At 39.8% G+C, this 14,128-nt stretch overlaps 1 protein-coding gene across 2 annotated transcripts in view; it reads left to right on the top strand.

Moving 5' to 3' along the window:
• The window catches only part of Med14 (mediator complex subunit 14), a 69,989-nt gene extending 56,572 nt beyond the window's left edge, over positions 1-13,417 (top strand). The window contains exons 24-31 of one of the 2 annotated variants that reach the window (XM_047535729.1): positions 2,485-2,616; positions 4,337-4,519; positions 5,427-5,662; positions 6,879-7,058; positions 7,149-7,256; positions 10,044-10,169; positions 10,543-10,735; positions 13,255-13,417. In XM_047535729.1, the coding sequence (XP_047391685.1) occupies positions 2,485-2,616; positions 4,337-4,519; positions 5,427-5,662; positions 6,879-7,058; positions 7,149-7,256; positions 10,044-10,169; positions 10,543-10,735; positions 13,255-13,328 (1,232 nt within the window). In that variant the 3' untranslated portion in view covers positions 13,329-13,417. The remainder of the gene's footprint in view (positions 1-2,484; positions 2,617-4,336; positions 4,520-5,426; positions 5,663-6,878; positions 7,059-7,148; positions 7,257-10,043; positions 10,170-10,542; positions 10,736-13,254) is intronic. The other variant, XM_047535730.1, reaches the window with a different exon arrangement.
• Positions 13,418-14,128: the final 711 nt, after the last annotated feature.

Below are 14,128 nucleotides of genomic sequence, written 5' to 3'. Positions count from 1 at the left end.
CGTGGCACATGTGGGGTAATGATTGGCTTTGTTGCCCAGATTGGGCTGCTTGACATCCAGCACTACCCAGGCAACTCAAAACAATCCTGGCAGATCCCAGTCCCACTCGGTGTGTCACACTTAGCCACTCATGGCTCTTCAAATTACTACAGTAGCATGGTTTAAAAATTAAAAAAAAAAAAATTTAAAAATCCTCACCTAAAAAAAAATCTTTTAATCCCCCCTTTTCTGGGAGGGGGTATGTGACATGCTTCCTCTCCTTTAGATTCCTAGATAAATAGGCTGCACCTGTAATACCAGGTGTGGTGAGTGTTACAAAAGGGGTTAGGCTTTTGCAAGAACATTCAGCAGGGGTTTGACTGTTATTTCCTGTAGATGCCTCACCTGCACCCCTCCCCCTTAAGAAGCCATTGTAGCATTTAAGCAGGGCCCTGTGGGGTTCAATTTGCATAACTGAAAGGGGTAAGAGTGGTGGAGGGGCAGGTTTCAATGGGAAAGGGGGGGTGGTTTCTCTGGAACCTGTTGCTTCTGCAAGTCCCCAGAGACTTCTGAGTTAAGATGTGGCTTGCCATAGGCATTTGGCTCTATTGAGGCCTATGGCCCGTCAGAGATGGTTGGACCACAGATGAAGACTTGGAGTTATTGTCATGTCCAGGGTCATTGAAGCCTGAGTGGGTGGGTGAGCTCAACCCTTAGAAGCACCAGTGGTCTATGGTGAAAGAATGGCTAGGGAGGAAGTAGGCAAATACAGAAACAGAACCCAGGGGACTGTGTTTCTAGGATGTGTGTTGCAATTGTTTTTGCATAGGAAGAAGGGGAAATAATTTGGAAATAATTATAGTAGCAGACAAGTATGTAGTGCTTACTGTGTGCCAAGCCCTATTCTAAGCACTTTACTCATTTAATCCTCACAGCAAACTTGTGGCATAGGTCCTGTTATTAACCCCGTTTTATGGAGAAAAACTGAGGTATGGAGAAGTTAAATCACTTGTCCAGATCATATAGCTAAATAAGTAAATATAACACTTAAAGGTTAATCAAGTTGATCAACATAGTTTTTGAGTATAAGATATTGCTTTAGGTACTATAGAATATAAAAAATGAAATTTTCTTAATAGTAGTAGAGACTTTGAAACCTACCAGTGTTTAAGATAGTGATGGTAATGTAACAAATATTTTAATGTTGTGTTCATTCATAGTCCTGGTAGCCATAGTTCCCCCTTCTGATCCTAAATTAAAATAAATCCTATGGCTTTAAATTCTATAAGTTCATGTCTCCAGTTTTTATATATCGAATCTAGATCTTACCCTGGAACTGTTGCCCTATATTTTCTAGTTGTCTGTTCACCGTTTACATATAATGTCTAGTAGCTACCTGCGACTCAGCATAGCTGAAACTAAGCTCCTGGCCCCTGCGCCCCTGTCCTGCTCCTCCCGCACACATCCCACTTTAGAAAATGGCAGCCGCTAGCTTCCTGTGTCCTGGGCCAAACCTGTTAGACTCATACTGTGGAAGTCTTTCTTTCATATCCACATTTGGTCACTGTCAGCTCTATTGTCAGATTTTACCCAGAATCCAACCACTTGGATTGTTGCGGTCACCTGTGACCGGTTTCTCTGTCCCTACCTCTACCCTGGCTCTGTAGTCTGCCCCATAGCAACTATGACAGAAGATAGGTCAAGGCTTCTGCTCCAAACTCCACACTGGCCTCCCACTCATTCGGGGTGAGCCCTGAGTCCTTAGAGTGGCCTACACGTCCCTGTGGTTTGGACCTGGTCCCTGGCCCGGGCTCTCGGACCCCTCCCCTCTCCCCTTGCCCTTGCTCATTTTTCCAGCACACTGGCTGCCTCCCGGGTGCGCATCACTGCCTCCTCCTTTGGGACCTTCGTACTAGCTCTTTGTTTACCTGGAATAGCTTATTCCCTGGGTGTCCTCGTGCCTCCCCCTGCACTTTCTTGTCTTTGGCTCACGTGCCCCCTTAGAGAACGAAGTCTCCTCTCATAACTTTATATATAAAGAATAGCACTCAACTCCGCCACCACATGAAATTGCCCCCTTACTTGCTCTAGTTTTTCTCCATAGCTCTTATTATTACCTGACATAGATGTTTGTCTTTCTCATTCTACTAGAATATAAGCTCCACGAGGACAGGAATTTTTGTCTCTTTTGTTAACTGCTGCATCCCCAATGCCTAGAACAGTGCTTGGCATGAAGTTGGCATTCATGCCTACTCGTTGAGTGAGTGAGTAAAAAGTACACTGGATTTTTTTTTTTTTTAATTAGTCAATATAAGAGCTAGAATTTGGGCCCATGGAATTGAGCTCTCTTTTTCAATAATGAAATCTTCTCAGTTTTCGTTACATTATTTATGGGAGCTTTACTACTTGTTTTGTTAGTCTCTAGGGAGATTTTTAACTTGGGGTCCTTGGACAGGACATAAAAGGTGTCCTGCAAGATCATCTATAATTATTTTCCTTTATTAGGAAATCTGCATGCTGCCAGCTCCCCCAGTGGGGCTTTGAGAGCCCCATCACCAGCGTCATTTGTTCCAACTCCTCCCCCATCCTCGCATGGAATCTCAATAGGACCAGGGGCCAGTTTTGCTAGTCCACATGGTGAGTTCACACGTAGAAATCTCTATAGCATAAGAGCTTGACATGAAAGTAATTTTTGTTAGTGAATTTTCTTATTACTAAATCCGTGCCTGTTTACTAAGGAAGTAGCAAAGTACTGCTTAAGGAGAAGAAAATCAGTTTTTCCTAATCACACCACACAGAGGTAATGAATGACCAGCTGGTCCTCTCTGCTTTGGACTCTGCCCCCACTGCCTTGCTCTGCTTGGCCCTTCCTGTCATGCATTTCCTGTTCTCCTGCTTTCTCACCTCTCTGTGGCTCTTGCTTGCTCTCTGCCTCCCCAGACACCTCCCCCACAAGTGGCAATATGAATTGTTTTGCCACTTGAATTTTTTAACTTTTTAACTCAAAGGTACCTTTTGAATGGATTCAAATAAAGGATAGGAGATGTAGTGAAATGTTTCCTTTTTATTCTACCAACCACCTAGTTCCTCTTCCCAGAGGTATTTGGTATGAATTTCTGATACTTTCGCAGAGCTGTTTTATACATGCAAGCAAATATGTATCTTTCTTACACACGTGACAGTGTACCATATAGTGTTCAGTGCCTTATTTTTTTCATTTGATATATCATGAATACTGTGTCATATCAGAACATAAAGAGCTTCCTCAGTTTTTAAGCTGCACACCCCTGTGATTTTACATTTTACTATTAATATTTGTGGAACTATTTGTTAGTAATAACTACATCATTGTACTACATGGCTTCATAGTACTCCTTTGTGTGAGCATACCATGATTTAATTGCTGTCCTATTACTGTATGTTGAGAATGTTTCCATTTTTTCACAGTTAAAGATAAAGGTGCTGTCTCTGCCCACACCCATGATTATTTCCTAGAAAAATTCCTAGACTTGGCATCTTGGTCTAAGGGTTTGAGAAATTCTAAAGTTTCGAAACATTGCAAATTGCTCACCTGAAAAGGTTGTACTAATTTCCTATAGCATTGTACATTATAGAATGTCTGTTGTCCTGCATCAGTGCCAATGGGAGAGGGGAGATGTTATAATTTTAAAAGTCTTGGCCATTTCAATAGGTGGAAAAGGGTGTCTTATTGTTGAATGTGTGTTTCATTGATTACTGGTGAAGTTGAACCCTTTCTAAAGACCATTTACTTGCTGACATATAAGGTAGAAGTGTTTTCTGGTTTTTTTGGGTGACAGATCTATAAATAATATGTCAAAGGTAGTCTGTAGAATGAAATTTAAATTGTTCAGGAAGTCTGTGCTTTCAGAACTTGTATCTGGGTTCATGTTTTAGTAAAGGTGGCCTTTGCTGAATAAAAGAAAATGGAAACTTTCCCTCTCTTTGTCCTTCTCTGAATAGAATGAAAATAGTTTGTCTGGGTTAGTTTAAAAATAAAATATTTCTCTCCTTAAAGGAGCTTTGAGATTGTTGGCTTAATATTTTCAGGCATGTATAGTGGCATAAAGTAGATTGTGATGTATTACATAATGCTTGTGTGAAGGTAAATCTTAGCTTTTCTTAGTCTTTTTTCCTAAATTCTTCCATCCATTCAGTTGAAAAGTACATAATCTACACAACATAGAGATTCAGGCATGACATGTTAAGAAACATCAAGCTTTAGTGAAATATCTTATTGAAAGAAAAATTAAATCACCGTATAAGGTTTCAAATGCTGTCACATAATTTTTGGTTATTAAAATGCAGATTTTGAGAACCATCTGTTTGCTTTTTTCAGGAACTCTTGACCCTAGTTCTCCGTACACTATGGTGTCACCAAGTGGACGAGCAGGGAACTGGCCCGGGTCTCCTCAAGTGTCCGGCCCCTCACCAGCAACACGTTTGCCTGGAATGTCACCAGCCAACCCATCACTACATTCTCCAGTTCCTGATGCTTCTCATTCCCCTCGAGCTGGAACAAGTGAGTGTCATCAACATTTTTATGTTCTTTTGTAATATAATCAATAAATGGCCTGTTTATTTCCATCTTCACAGTTGAAGGTTATGACCTATTTGTTGAATAGGGATACTTAAAAACTTTGACTTTTATCCACATAGTAAATCAGCTCCCAATTGTTAATTTGCAGAGTTAGGCCAAATGTAAGAAAGGGGGGATATCTTTTCCAGAAGCCTTAGAAAGCAAGTCCCAGTATCTGTCATGATTGCTACATTGGTAGCTGTCGTGTTGAACCATAGACGATACCTTAGGTTAACTGACATGAACCTAGAAATAGGTTATACAAATTAACACAGAACAATGATACGAATGTATCTCTTGGCCTTTGCTGCACAGCTTTTAATACTTAAAACAACAATCATACAGTAGCTCCCAATTGTGTAGTCTGGCAAGCTCTGCAGGGCTCGCTCACGTGTTTTTGGTCAGTTACTGGAATTAGCTGGCCTAAGATGGCCTCTGCTGGCTGTGTGGTCTCCTGCTTGATCACAGTCTGTTCACATGGTGACTGGAGAGGGTTCCAAGAGAGGAAGTAGAAGTCTAGGCTTGCAGTCAGCCCAGTGTCACTTCTTCTGCATCCTTTTGGTCAAAAGCAAGTTGCAAGGCCAGCCAGATTCCAGGTGGAGAAGTAGACTGCGCCCTGCCCCGGGAGGAGTTCCTGCAGAGTCATTTGCAAGGGGCCTGGCTGCAGGAAGGAGAATAATTAGGACTGTTTTTGCTAACACGAAATTAATAAATGAGTGTAACACCACAAGGAGTAACTAAACGGGTCCAAAATGATTTAGAATAACAGTGATTTATAATGAAAGCAAAACAGGGAGCAATAAGGTAGTATGTGTTTGTAAATGAAATGACATGTTTTCCTTCCCTAAAGGTTCCCAAACCATGCCAACAAACATGCCTCCACCTCGCAAACTACCTCAGCGCTCCTGGGCGGCCTCCATACCTACCATCCTCACTCACAGTGCCTTGAACATTTTACTGCTGCCCTCTCCAACGCCAGGCCTTGTGCCCGGCCTGGCAGGTAGTTACCTTTGTTCCCCACTGGAGAGATTCCTTGGATCAGTCATCATGAGACGACACCTTCAGAGAATCATTCAACAGGAAACGGTATGAGTACCTCGTAACCCTCTAAGTGGTGACTGTCAAAGGCAGAATGCTGAGTTGTCCTGCAGAAAAGGATCTGAACCAAAGTGAGGCTTCCCGCACCTCCTGGAACTAGCTTATTAGGATTATGCTTTTCATTCTGCTCTAGCCTTCCATAGGGACCGTTTTCTTTTGTGCTAACACGTTTCTGCATTTCATAATCTTCTGCGCTGTGGCTTCCGTGGTACAGGACTAACGTGAACCTAGAAATAAATAGGTCACCACAGTGTGCATATAGGATATGACCTTGCAGAGAATGGTGTAGGAATAACTCTTTGTCCTTGAGAGTGCCCTTGCAGGCAGGCTGGCTTTGAATCTGAGTCTCCATTGAAGTAAAATTATTTATGATCACAAGGAAGAATATCCTTTTAAAATACATGAACAATTGGATTTAGTTAAAGCGCTTACAGAAAAAGACATCTGATCTTGTGGTGCTACCCTTGCGAGGTAGTTCATAATTCACAGCACGACTTCTAGACTCAGGCTGCCTAGGTTTGTGGCCAGGCCGTATCACCTTCTAATATACGCTCAGGCAGATTTCTTTACTTTTTGGTAAAAATAGATAATGGTATCTACAGCTGGGCATGGAGGTGCATGCCTGTAATCCCAGCAACTTGGGAGGCTGAGGCAGGAGGATCCAAGTTCAAAGCCTGCCTCAGAAACTTAGTGAGACCCTGTCTCAATAAAAAAAAGAAAAAAAGAAAAAAAAAAAAAAAGCGGGTCAGGTTGGGGGGAGGCACTGAGGATGTGGCTCAGTGGTTAAGCACCTCTGAGTTTAATCCCCAGTACCAAATGGAAAAAAAATAGTATCAATCTAAGAACAGTCGAGGGAATGAGAGATATTTTATGAACAGTCCTTTGCATAATGTCTTTGCATTTGCATTTGATACCTGTCAGTTACTTCTACTTACTATTGATATCTGTATGTGTTAATGAGTTAGTCAAAATGGTGAATGTTTCAAATGTCAGATTAAGAAAAATAATAAAAGTTTTAGGGTAAGTTGTACAAATTAGCCTTCAAACTGGTAATCATCCCACCTGTGACCTAGCCTGAGTTCTACCACTTTAAATCCAGGTAAACTTCCAGCTCTTTTGAACCTCATTTTTCTCATCTGTGTGAACTGCTGTTTTTCCTTTGAAATAATTCATGTTCATTTGATGCATCCTTCTTGTTTTACAGCTGCAGCTGATCAATTCCAATGAACCTGGAGTGATCATGTTTAAAACTGATGCCCTGAAATGCAGAGTAGCTCTTAGTCCCAAAACCAACCAGACCCTTCAGCTAAAAGTGACACCTGAAAACGCAGGACAGTGGAAACCTGATGAACTTCAAGTTTTGGAGAAATTCTTTGAAACAAGAGTATGTGTTCAATGCATGATTTTAATATGATTAATGAAATGGAGAAGTCTAGGTGGGATGAAGAATAACTGGCTTTGTTTGTCCCCATAGGTTGCAGGACCACCTTTTAAAGCCAATACATTAATAGCCTTCACCAAGCTGTTAGGAGCACCTACACACATCCTCAGGGACTGTGTGCATATTATGAAGCTAGAGCTGGTAAGTTCTGGAGAAATGCATCCTTTTCTGGCAAGGTCTGTTTGAGGAGGTTAGAACTGCTGGGAGCAACATTTATTAGTTTTCACTTATTTATGTTCTTTATTCCATTTTTCTCTTTAATTCTTAATTTTTAACTTAAATTTTATTTCTCTTTGACCAGTTGACTTATTCTGTTCTCTTGAGTTCAGAACACTGTGATATAGTGAGAAGTTTGCTCTCTAGCCCTGTCCAGCTAGAATTCAACCAGAGTTCGAAGTGACTGGCCCCTCTTTGCAGAGGTGGGCCATTCATCAAAACCAATACATCTCGCCCATGTGCGTTTTTAATAAAGCAACAACATTTACACATGCTGTTTCGTACTTTTTTCCATTTTATTATGAAATATTAGAAACATTCATTTACATGTTAGAAAATTTTTTAAAGATCTGAGTCCCCACCTTTATTGGTCATAGACTTTGTGTCCCATGAATAGCTGTTAAGATTGAAATGCTGAGTCACAGACAGCAGATGCTGCTTGGGCAGCAGCCACCTTTGGAGTGCTAGGTATCTGCTCTTGCTCTGTTATTGGTCTTTGCGGATTTTTTTTTTTTTTTTTCCTGCATAGCTGTCTGCATTTGCATTAGTTTTCTAGGCCTGCTACAACAAATTACCACAAACTGAATAGCTTAAAGCAACAACAGTTTATTCTCTCAGATCTCTGGAGATTAGAGGTCCTAAATCAGGGTGTCCGTGGGGCCATGCCCTCTCTGAAGTATCTGAGGGAGAAACTGTTCTGTGCTTTTCTCTTAGCATCTGGTGGTGCCAGCCATCTTTGGTGTTCCTTAGCTTGTATATTCATCACTTCAATCCGTGCCTCTCTGTGTATCTCTGCCTATGTCTTTTTTCTTCTTATAAAGGACAATAGCCATATTGGATTAGGGCTCACCTTAATGACCTCATCTTTAACCTGATTTTATCTGCAAAGACCATATTTTACAGGTACTGGGAATTAGGACTTCATATCTTTTTCAGGCACTCAGTTCAATCCACAACAGCATTTGAAATGATGTCTCCCTACCCCAAATATTTGTTAGTGTTTCTGGTGGAAAGATTTCCAGAATATTGAGCTTGACATATTGCTTGAAATGGAGTAATGTCTTGCTTAATTCACTGAATGAATCTTGAAGAGCTTTCCATATCAGTACATAAAGAGTATTTTCCTTTTTAAACAAAGTTTAGCAGTTTTTAATGAATGTGTTAAAATGGCTAAGCAATCTTATGGTCATTTAATGGTTTCTAATATTTTAATATTACAAACAGGGTCATAATAGACTTTTTATCGATATACCAGTATATCTGTAGGAACCATTTCTAGAATGAATTGCTGGGTCAGAGGATATATATATTTGTAATTTTGACAGATATTGCCAAATTTTTCTCCAAAGAGGTTATGCCAGTTTATATTCCCAGAAGCCATTTATGAGAGTGTCTGCTTTTCCACATCATTATCAACAGTTTTATTGATCTTTAGATTTGGGGTCTTTTCTTACTGATTTGTGGGAGCTCTATGTATATTATAGAAGTTAGTCCCTTGAAACATTAGTTATAATTTGTGTGTGTTGGAAACCAAGGCCTTGTGGATGCTAGGTAAGCACTTGACCATTTAGCTCTATCCCTACCCAGTTGTAAATATTTTTTTTCCTGGTTTTACATTTGTACTTTTGGTAGGTTTAACTATTCCTTAAAATTATATAGACAGAATCCAGGTGGCAGCTGATTATATTTTTTTTCCAATCTTACAGTAGTCTTCTTGTTTTAATGTTTCTAGTGTCTATTTGAGTAACTCTAATACCTCATTCCTCCTTTTAGTTGGTGTTTTACTATTAGTATTTGGGAAGCAATGTCCTTTGCTAATAGTCTTAACATTTGGCATCGGATGTACTAGGCCTATAGCAACCGTTTATGTCAATAAGAAATGTATGACTCTTTAAAGGAGTAAATATTTATATGTTTTAAGAAAGTACCAGGGGAGCCAGGCACCATTTCCCACTCCTGTAATCCCATCGACTCAGGAGGCTAAGGCAAGTTCAAGGCCAACGGCAGCAACTTAGGCCCTGAGGATTTAACAAGACTGTTTCAAAATAAAAACCAAAAAAAGGGTTGGGTTGGCTCAGTGGTTAAGTGGTTAAGTGACCCTGGGTTCAATCACTGGTACCAAAAAAAAAAAAAAAAGCACCAGGAGATAGGATTTGAAATTAACACACTGACTAGTTTGTTTAGGGAAGGAGTTAGAGCAGAACTAGAAAGTCTAGACTGCCACCAGTTAAGAAGGGTCTTGAATGCAGTCACCCATGGATGCCACTGAACATTTCTGAACTTGATCAGAAGAACCACAGTCTAGGATATGTAACTGATAGTAGAATAGATTGGGAGAGGCAGCCACTGGATGGGGCTGTTAGGGGACCTTAGGGGACCGTGGGAGAAACAAGGAATCCCTGAACTTGGTGGCCTCCATGTAAAGAGGGTTAGGGTTAGGTGTCAGGGACACTGCAGAAGCTGAATCCATAGGCCTTGGGAATCAAAGGTGTGAGAGGGAAGGAAGGGCAACAGATTGCACAATTCAGAGTTGACTTTTCAGTTGTTGTATGTATATAGTTCTTTTGAGAAAATGCAGGTTATGTGCTTTATATTCTGTTAACAGTTGGGTGTAAAGTGAAATTCTGACGTTTCAGACTCCTAAAATATGATTTTAAACGTTTATATGACTTTGTCATGACTTTTCTCTGTCTGTCTGCTTTTTCGAAACAGTTCCCTGACCAGGCAACACAGCTGAAATGGAACGTTCAGTTTTGCTTGACGATTCCCCCCAGCGCACCGCCAATCGCACCTCCTGGGACGCCTGCTGTGGTGCTGAAATCCAAAATGCTATTTTTTGTAAGTACCACCCAGTATCTGTGTGTGTGTACAGAGCTTCTGGAAAAAGTGCCACATGGGGTAACAGAGCACCTTTTGGCTAACTGCATGAATTCTTCATTACGGCCAAACAGAGGCCCAGAGTCCCTGATCGACATTTCAGACTTGATGGGACCCTGGTTCCTTTAGGAACAGTAGAAATGAATTCAACTAGGTCACTGTGTGACACAGTTTCATCTTAACCATAATATTTAGTTGTCACTTTTCTTATCCTATTTAATTTTTCCGGTCCTTGCCATCTCTTAATGTGAAAGTAGAGTAATGATATTACCTTTGACAAATGTAGATAGATGTTTTATTTTCTTCTGTTTTTATTCTCTTTGTGTGTCTGCAGCTTCAACTAACTCAGAAAACATCGGTCCCTCCCCAAGAACCTGTTAGTATTATAGTTCCCATCATTTATGACATGGCTTCAGGTACAACTCAGCAGGCAGACATTCCCAGACAGCAGAACTCTTCAGTTGCTGCTCCCATGATGGTCAGCAACATTCTGAAGAGGTTTGCAGAGATGAACCCACCACGACAAGGTACATGACCAGTAGACGATGTTCTCTTGCATATCTGTTATCAAAGTTCTTTTGAGAGACCCCCCCTTCTCTCCTCCCTCCCTCCCTCCCTCCAACCCTAGGAATAGAGCTCTGGTTGCTGTGGCCCTCTTAATGTCTGCCTGTCGCTTTCTTCCTTTCTCACTGGTTCTTCATTTTTGTCCATTTCTCTGCTGCCTGGACTTTTATTTTTGTTAGTGATTGACTGTTGGGACTGACCCAGTTGCTAATGCCAGAAGTTTGTATTTATAGCACACATTGCCACAAAGCCCTAGGTTAGGATGATAGAATTTTCCATGGCTGTGAATTCCTGCCCTACCATCAATATCTGCCACTCTGTACATCACAAAGTCGCAATGCATGTTGGTTTCTCATATTTCATGGTTCAATCATGAATAGAATACTCTCATTAAAAGTTCTGTATCTTCTAAATGTTTTGTGAAGAATAAAAGCTGATACAAATGGCATCACTGCTTTTTGGGCTTCTTATATAAGTGTCAGGCGGGTGCAAGTGAGCCTTTTCACCAAGTGCACAATGAAGCTCTCAAACTGGACATTTCCGAGGAAACCAGAATGCTTCTAGAAAGATAAACGAGCTCCCTTCAATACTGGAGTAGCCTACGCTTAACATGTAACTCCTGGCAGTGTAGATTTGCGGTTTCAGAACATGAAGCTCAGCAAAGGGAACTTTTCTTCCATTTTGTTCATTTCTAATATTGAGAAAATTTCAATGGAAATTTTGCTTTTTTCTAATATTGAGGAAGTCCTCTGTATCTCAGAATAGTTGGATGACAAAATTATGGTCAATGAGGGAAAGTTGTTCTCTGAAACATTTGTAGGTACCACAGCTTAAGGAATCACGAGAGTTGACATTTTTAACCTTTTGTTTCCCCATATTGTACCGAGGCAGGTTCTCACTTAGTTCATAAGGAATACACTGGGCAGTAGAGAACGGTGTGCTTCTTTTGTTGTAATACTTCTTCCACTTCTTACAATTTTCTGCTTTCATCCTTTGACTTCTCTCTTCTTTCAGCTAAAAATAGGCCCTCAAGAGTCAAAGTTCAAAGCCATTAGAATTCTCAAAGTAGCAGTCCAGTAGAACTTTGATAATATAAACAACCCTTCCTTCACGAGCTTATGGCTATCATTATCTTATGTGTTTTTATGTATTATGTCTTGTGGAATTTAAAATGAAAAGGAAAATGTTTTGATCCTGTTGGATCAAGCAAGTTTTTCTATTTATCAATGAAAATATTTTTAATAAGATTATATATATATATATATGCACAAACATATGTATATATATCAATCTTTTATTTAAGAAATTGGTGAGATATTTTGGTTCTTTTATTTATGAAATTGGTGAGATACTGTAGACGTGTTTTTCTTTTCCTTTTTGTTTTCCCCCTTTGACTGGACAAGCCTTTGGATTTCCTTTTCTTTCTGTGCCTTGTGGTTGGAGAGAAGGTTGGCAGTAACTTCCACAGACAGGGTCACCGCACATCCTGCCCTTTGCCAGAGGCCGTAATTCACAGGAGTTCTTCAGCGCTCCCACTTTCAGCCACCGCAGTGTCAGACCATGCTGTAGTGGAAGGGATCCAGCTTTTGGTTTATGATATTTAATATCTGCAGTGTTTACAAGAAGTGAGGCAAAGGGGAAATCAGTAGAACGAGCCATCAGCCCCCTTGCCCCCAAACCAATCTTATTTTTGAATTGTTGGTATGCCTTACTTCAGCCTCTGCCCGCCTCCTACACCATCACTTTCCTGTGGTGAAGTGTTTCTAAGAAAACTCACTTCTTTTTGTTGTTAATTGGTTTTAATTGAATTTTAAGGTTGAACTCCAGCAGCTGACCATTTCCTTGAAATTTGGGAGAAATCTCCAATAGATGTCAGACTTGCACTGTCCAGTATAACTGCAACTAGCCAGATGTAACTATTTAATGAAAATAAACCTTTTCAATTCAAATTTAAATTCAGTCTCAGTCACAGTAGCTGCATTGGAAGTGCTCAGTAGCCACAGTACACATATACAACATTTCCATCATCACAAAGTTCCGTTGGACAGTGCTGTCGTAGACGTTTTTATTCGGCCCGTAATGCAACATTAGAAGGACACCACTCCAGTTGGAACTAATACATAAATACAAACTTGATCTTTTCAGTAGGTCCAAAATGCATAAGCCTTCAACTTTAGCTTAAAGCCCAATTTTAAAGGCTTATCCACAGGAACATCGTTTCTATACAACCCTTGGCATATATTCTTAAATTCACACCTAATTGGAACTTGTCCACAATTCTCTCTCGAGAAAACAAATTGCAAACCAAATATAATCCAATACTTCACACCACAGTTTACTCCTCTATAATCTGAAGTTAAACATTTAGTATTTCTTATAAGTTCTTAGTAATTTTAGATTTAATTCCCCTTTCCCCCACCGGTGTGTTAACATCATCTTTCCTGTATTGCGAATAGCTAATGACCATTTTTCTCTGTTGCAGGTGAATGCACAATATTTGCAGCTGTTCGTGATTTAATGGCTAATCTTACACTGCCCCCTGGTGGGCGTCCATAGACACTATTGTTTTTAAACCAGGAAGGCTGACAAATGAGACAAAACAACACAAAAAAAGTCTGAATTCAGCCTTCAGTTTAAAAAAGAAAAAGGACTTTTTTTTTTTTTTTTTTTTTTTTTAACTTTCAGAGATAAATATTCTAAACTGGCAAAAATTTTCAGGGTGCACTTCTTTCATCAAAAAGACCTTCAATCTTTTGTATAGTGAACTTGTATAGTGTGTTTAAATGGGACACATTTCAAATTAGGTAATTCATTAGTGTCCGCTTGCCAGTAATAGATTTAATATTCTGTTTTATACTATAAAGTTATGAAAATGCCAAACTTGTTTATTTAATTGTTTTCTTATGTTTTGGGTGTAATAGTCCTTTTTTGATTTTTGTTTTTTAAGGCAGGTCTGTCATTTTTGAATACTGTAAAACTGTGATAAACTTATATTGGAGCTGTATTTTAATATGACCGCTTTGAATCCTTACATGAAAATGTTCTGGGAGTTGTTATAAACACATCCCAAAGAAGCAATATTTAATAAAACTAGGTTAAAAAAAGTGACACTCACTTGTGTGTGTATAAGCTCTCTAGACTTAGGGCCTCCCTTCATTTTTAACCTGGTGGGGCCAGTAATTTCTAATAAGATATGTCTGAAATTTGACCAGAAACATCTTCTTTATTTCAAGGTTAATTTATTTTCTTGAATCATGCCTAACTTGACTGTTGATAATATTTAGCACCTTGGTTGTCTTTCAGTGTAGGATTTGGGTGAAACATTTAAAAGGAACCTAGTCTTTTGAGAAGAGACA

This window comes from Sciurus carolinensis, chromosome X (assembly GCF_902686445.1).
Source record: "Sciurus carolinensis chromosome X, mSciCar1.2, whole genome shotgun sequence".
Taxonomy (NCBI): Eukaryota; Metazoa; Chordata; class Mammalia; order Rodentia; family Sciuridae; genus Sciurus; species Sciurus carolinensis.
Note: the sequence above shows the minus strand (reverse complement) of the source record. Positions and strands in the feature narration are given on the sequence as shown.